The sequence below is a fragment of the Homarus americanus genome, unplaced genomic scaffold (genome assembly GCF_018991925.1).
Source record: "Homarus americanus isolate GMGI-L3 unplaced genomic scaffold, GMGI_Hamer_2.0 scaffold36734, whole genome shotgun sequence".
In the NCBI taxonomy this organism is placed as follows: Eukaryota; Metazoa; Arthropoda; class Malacostraca; order Decapoda; family Nephropidae; genus Homarus; species Homarus americanus.
The window spans coordinates 6,692,952-6,699,265 of NW_024733126.1; the positions used below are offsets into that span (position 1 = coordinate 6,692,952).

Sequence of the window (6,314 nt, forward strand, 5' to 3'; positions counted from 1 at the left end):
AAAGATGGGTGCAATAGGAGAGCAGATCACCAGTAGATCTCGCCTGGCGAAAGCCATACTGGTGATCCGACGAAAGAGAAAGGCGTTCAAGGTGACGGAGAAAATGGGAGTTCAAGATAGTTTCGAAAATCTTAGAGAGGGATGAAGTTAGGGCAATGGGGCGATAGTTAGAGAGATTAGAATGGTCACCCTTCTTCGGGGTGGGCTGAACCAAGACATGCTCCCAAGAAGAATGAAAAGTTTGGGTTTTGAGGCAGAGGCGAAAGAGGCGAGCAAGCACACGGGCCAGAGCTTCAGCACACTCCCTCAGAACACGAGGGGGTATTCCGTCCGGTCCATGCGCCTTACTCACATCCAACCTGGATAACACACCGGCAACCCTACGAGTGGAGATTATAGGAAAGTGCATAGGTTCAGTAGGAGGTGCAGGGGTAGGAGGGATAGAGTAGGAATCGTCTAAGGTGGAATTAGTGGAAAATAAGGTGCCAAAGAGATTGGCTTTGTCAGGGGGAGAGTTGGCTATAGTGTTATCAAGTCGGAAGAGAGAAAGAAAAGAGGGAGTGCAGAAGTTATTACAGATGTTTTTGGTTAAGGACCAGAAGGGTGGGTGAAAGTTTCCCTACTTTATGGTAGGTGGAAGGGGATTTAGATATGTGCCTCACCATTTTCTCTCTCTCTCTCTCTCTCTCTCTCTCTCTCTCTCTCTCTCTCTCTCTCTCTCTCTCTCTGTTTTCTCTCTCTTACCTCCCACTCCTCCCTCTCCTACCGTCAGCCAGGATGTATGTGTGTCCCAGCCGTCAGAAGACCTACCACAGGCGGTGTTCTGGACGTCACACGGCTCAGGGGCCTTGATGGATCACCGCCCGAACTGTCTCAAACACCGACATGTAAAGCTGCTGAAGGGGGGTAGAGCGCTCCTGTTGGGGATGAGGGTATGGGGGTAGAATGCTCCTGTTGGGGATGAGGGTAGTGGGGTAGAGAAGGCTCCTGTTGGGGATGAGGGTAGTGGGGTATAGTACTCCTGTTGGGGATGAGGGAGTGTAGTGGGGTATAGTACTCCTGTTGGGGATGAGGGTAGTGGGGTATAGTACTCCTGTTGGGGATGAGTAGAGGGGTATAGTACTCCTGTTGGGGATGAGGGTAGTGGGGTATAGTACTCCTGTTGGGGATGAGAGTAGGGGGTATAGTACTCCTGTTGGGGATGAGGGTAGTGGGGTATAGTACTCCTGTTGGGGATGAGAGTAGAGGGTATAGTACTCCTGTTGGGGATGAGGGTAGTGGGGTATAGTACTCCTGTTGGGGATGAGAGTAGGGGTATAGTACTCCTGTTGGGGATGAGGGTAGTGGGGTATAGTACTCCTGTTGGGGATGAGAGTAGGGGTATAGTACTCCTGTTGGGGATGAGAGTAGAGGGTATAGTACTCCTGTTGGGGATGAGAGTAAGGGGTATAGTACTCCTGTTGGGGATGAGGGTAGTGGGGTATAGTACTCCTGTTGGGGATGAGAGTAGGGGTATAGTACTCCTGTTGGGGATGAGGGTAGTGGGGTATTAGTACTCCTGTTGGGGATGGTAGGGGATAAGTACTCCTGTTGGGGATGAGAGAGGGGTATAGTACTCCTGTTGGGGAATGAGTAGAGGGTATAGTACTCCTGTTGGGGATGAGGGTAGTGGGGTATAGTACTCCTGTTGGGATGAGGGTAGTGGTATGAGTACTCCTGTTGGGGATGAGAGTAGGGGTATAGTACTCCTGTTGGGGATGAGGGTGAGTGGGGTATAGTACTCCTGTTGGGGATGAGGGGAGTGGGGTATAGTACTCCTGTTGGGGATGAGTAGGGGGTATAGTACTCCTGTTGGGGATGAGAGTAGAGGGTATGAGTACTCTGTTGGGGATGAGGGTAGTGGTGTATAGTACTCCTGTTGGGGATGAGTAGAGTATAGTACTCCTGTTGGGGATGAGTAGAGGGTATAGTACTCCTGTTGGGGATGAGAGTAGAGGGGTATAGTACTCCTGTTGGGGATGAGGGTAGTGGGGTATAAAGTACTCCTGTTGGGGATGAGGGTAGTGGGGTATAGTACTCCTGTTGGGGATGAGAGTAGAGGGTATATAGTACTCCTGTTGGGGATGAGGGTAGTGGGGGTATAGTACTCCTGTTGGGGATGAGGTAGTGGGGTATAGTACTCCTGTTGGGGATGAGGGGTAGTGGGGTATAGTACTCCTGTTGGGGATGAGGGTAGTGGGGTATAGTACTCCTGTTGGGGATGAGGGTAGTGGGGTATAGTACTCCTGTTGGGGATGAGGGTAGTGGGGTATAGTACTCCTGTTGGGGATGAGGGTAGTGGGGTATAGTACTCCTGTTGGGGATGAGGGGGTAGTGGGGTATAGTACTCCTGTTGGGGATGAGGTAGGGGTATAGTACTCCTGTTGGGATGAGAGTAGAGGGTATAGTACTCCTGTTGGGATGAGGGTGAGTGGGTATAGTACTCCTGTTGGGGATGAGGTTAGTGGGGTATAGTACTCCTGTTGGGGATGAGAGTAGAGGTATAGTACTCCTGTTGGGGATGAGGGTAAGGTGGGGTATAGTACTCCTGTTGGGGATGAGAGTAGAGGGGTATAGTACTCCTGTTGGGGATGGAGTAGAGGTGTAGTACTCCTGTTGGGGATGAGTAGAGGGTATAGTACTCCTGTTGGGGATGAGGTAGTGGGGTATAGTACTCCTGTTGGGGATGAGAGTAGAGGGTATAAGTACTCCTGTTGGGGATGAGGGTAGTGGGGTATAGTACTCCTGTTGGGGATGAGGGTAGTGGGGGTACAGTACTCCTGTTGGGGATGAGGTAGTGGGGTATAGTACTTCTGTTGGGGATGAGTGGTGGGGTATAGTACTCCTGTTGGGGATGAGAGTAGGGGTATAGTACTCCTGTTGGGGATGAGGGTAGTGGGGTATAGTACTCCTGTTGGGGATGAGGGTAGTGGGGGTATAGTACTCCTGTTGGGGATGAGGGTAGTGGGGTATAGTACTCCTGTTGGGGATGAGGGTAGAGGGGTATGAGTACTCCTGTTGGGGATGAGGGTGGTGGGGTATAGTACTCCTGTTGGGATGAGGGTAGTGGGGTATAGTACTCTCCTGTTGGGGATGAGTAGGGGGTATAGTACCCTGTTGGGGATGAGGTGAGTGGGGTATAGTACTCCTGTTGGGGATGAGGTAGGGGGTATAGTACTCCTGTTGGGGATGAGTGAGGGGTATGAATTATGGGATGAGGGTAGTGGGGTATAGTACTCCTGTTGGGGATGAGGGTAGTGGGGTATAGTACTCCTGTTGGGGATGAGGGTAGTGGGGTATAGTACTCCTGTTGGGGATGAGAGTAGAGGGGTATAGGTACTCCTGTTGGGGATGAGGGTAGTGGGGTATAGTACTCCTGTTGGGGATGAGGGTAGTGGGGTATAGTACTCCTGTTGGGGATGAGGTAGTGGGGTATAGTACTCCTGTTGGGGATGAGGGTGGGGGGTATAGTACTCCTGTTGGGGATGAGTAGAGGGGTATAGTACTCCTGTTGGGGATGAGGTAGTGGGGTATAGTACTCCTGTTGGGGATGAGTAGAGAGGTATATAGTACTCCTGTTGGGGATGAGGGTAGTGGGGGTATAGGCACTCCTGTTGGGGATGAGGGTAGTGGAGTATAGTACTCCTGGTAGGGGATGAGGTAGTGGGGTATAGTACCCCTGTTGGGGATGAGGGTAGTGGGGTATAGTACTCCTGTTGGGGATGAGGTAGGGGTATAGTACTCCTGTTGGGGATGAGTAGGGGTATGAGTACTCCTGTTGGGGATGAGGGTAGTGGGGTATGAGTACTCCTGTTGGGGATGAGGGTGAGTGGGGTGTAGTACTCCTGTTGGGGATGAGGTAGGGGTATAGTACTCCTGTTGGAGAGGAGAGAGGGGTATAGTAATCCTGTTGGGGATGAGAGTAGAGGGGTATAGTACTCTGTTGGGGATGAGGGTAGTGGGGTATAGTAATCCTGTTGTGATGAGAGTAGAGGGGTATAGTACTCCTGTTGGGGATGAGAGTAGAGGGTATAGTACTCTGTTGGGGATGAGGGAATAAACCCTCCTGTAGTCAGGTAGGAGAACAAAGGTACTCCTGCTGGGGCTGTGTGATTAAGCCCTGAGGCATGAGAGTAATGCACCGGATTTCCAGGTAGTAAGCGAAGGAAAGATACATAAAGGTACCTGTGGTGGCTGAGGGGCGCCACTATGTAAAGGTGGAATAATAATGAAGTGAAATTCTGCCTTTTGGACCGTGATAGATGTTCTCTTTGATGCCTGCGGGTGTTGGAGGAGTTTGGGATTCATAGTCAGGTGATGTATGTATGTATATGTATGTATGTGTGTGTGTGTGTGTGTGTTGTGTGTGTGTGTGTGTGTGTATGTATGTATGTATGTATGTATGTATGTATGTGTGTGTGTGTGTGTGTGTGTGTGTGTGTGTGTGTGTGTGTGTGTGTGTGTGTGTGTGTGTGTGTGTGTGTGTGATATAATAATAATAATAAGCGATTTATTAATAGAGCAGCCGGTGGCTGAAATATACAAACTTACATTTGATTTAGACATAATGATATGCGTTGAGTACATTTATTCTTAGATCTATCGGTGCGGGCTCTTATGGGCTGAATTTTGTTGTAGTGGCGGACTGCGCAAGGTGGGTGGGGGACTGCCGGTGGCAGGAGGCGGCGATGACGAGAATGGTGCAGTAGTCCACTGCCAAACCTGCTAGTGCTTGGTGGTGGAGGTCACTGAGGGATGTCATTTCCAGGGTGGAGAGAGTGTGTATGTATGTATGTATGTATGTATGTATGTATGAGAGTGTAATTTCTTGATATTTTCAAAGTTATATAAATTATTGACAAAATATACTAAAGTTTGATAGTTTAGTAAAGAATGTATTTTGAATTTTATTATAATATTTATTCATTCTTTGCAAAGTAATGAGGTGAATATACATCACAAGTTTTAATACACCTACACATACAGTAAGTACATGTGTATTATTCCCTTTTCCAATGAATGAATCGTTTAATGAATATGATATATTTACGTCATCATCAATTTAATGAAGTATTTTTGTTTGTTTTTTCCAGGTAAGGAGGAGTGACGACACAGGAGGCAGCAGGGGAGTGACAGGTGTAAGTACTGTACTGTAGTAGGGGGGGACAACCTGCAGGTGTCCCCAGGCCGCTAGTGATATTCTCATGTGTATGTTTTGTTGTCGTGAGGTGGATTGGTCTCTCTGGCTACCACAGATTAATTTATCATATGAAAAAAAAGGCCTTAATCTGGCGGAAAAAAACTGCATTAATTGCTGAAAACACTGTAAGCAAATAAATCTGCATTAACTCTTAACTAGAAATAATATTGTTGGTTTTATGAAATTTTACGACAAAACCCATGGAAAATATGATGGTATTAATCACTCTAAACAACTCTGCGGGCAATAACCGTGTACCAAAAGTTATCGGTATTAAATTTTGCGAGTAAACCAACAGGTATAAACCATTAAAAATTTGGTTTCAACCGTTAACGATATAGATCGATATTAACCTCTTTGAAAGCAACAGGGCAGTAACTTCTGTAACATGATTTATCGGCAGAGACCACATTAAACCTTGTCTACATTAGAGCTTTGGTTAGGCCTAATAGTTGCTTCACCTCAGCCTAGTAGTGGTAGTGGTGCCTCAGGTGGTAAAGGATCATATATCATGACTTAATATTTTTCTGCAACTTTATAAGTGTGTGAGAGTTGTGAGGGCAGATTAGGGTTCAGAATAGCTGGAGGAGAACCACGGAACGTTATATTGATATTTATTTTGGGAGATAGGCTTTATCTCCCCCCCAAAAGAATATTCTCCATCTCAAATATATTTTTCGAGTTATTTGGCTTTTCGATTTCACTTTAAGAATGTTTGGGTTCACAGGAGATTGTTTACATCTTACTCATGTGGCTGAAGTATGTTCCGCCAATCATGGTGTCACATGATGCTCCTGCACACATGTTCAAGCCAGAATGGAATTTAGTCGCAAGATGTCATCTCAGCATGTTGTTAGTGCTCAAATTGTCAAACCATTCAACGTAATTTTGTAAATGAAGGCCCACGATGCACTGCAAAACATTCGTATAGTGTCCAAAGTGTGATAGAGCAATAATATCGTGGAGATAAACGCGTTTGGTTTTTCACAGAACGATTCAAAATCGCCAAGACAATGGTAAGATTATGTTAAGAAGTTTGAGTTAGGTTCGCTTAAGTTGGTATTTAGTTAGGTTT

General features: G+C 47.0%; 1 protein-coding gene across 1 annotated transcript; it reads right to left on the minus strand.

Annotated features, from left to right (window-relative positions):
- Nucleotides 1-839: 839 nt before the first annotated feature.
- Nucleotides 840-6,043, minus strand: LOC121869284 (leucine-rich repeat extensin-like protein 5). The gene is made up of 6 exons (XM_042370530.1): nucleotides 5,979-6,043; nucleotides 3,717-3,915; nucleotides 3,345-3,580; nucleotides 2,851-3,019; nucleotides 2,518-2,716; nucleotides 840-1,975 (listed from the first exon to the last, which is right to left on the minus strand). Exons 1-6 carry the CDS (start codon nucleotides 6,041-6,043, stop codon nucleotides 840-842), a joined length of 2,004 nt encoding a protein of 667 aa, XP_042226464.1.
- Nucleotides 6,044-6,314: the final 271 nt, after the last annotated feature.

Bases quoted from the DNA above. Each gene is read 5' to 3' on its own strand.
- LOC121869284 (XM_042370530.1), bottom strand. From the start codon at position 6,043: ATGTGTGCAGGAGCATCATGTGACACCATGATTGGCGGAACATACTTC. The intron at 3,581-3,716 runs GTACTATACCCC...CATCCCCAACAG, and splicing joins TACCCTCATCCCCAACAGGG to GAGTACTATACCCCACTACC. The intron at 2,717-2,850 runs GTACTATACCCC...CATCCCCAACAG, and splicing joins ACCACTCATCCCCAACAGAA to GAGTACTATACCCCACTACC.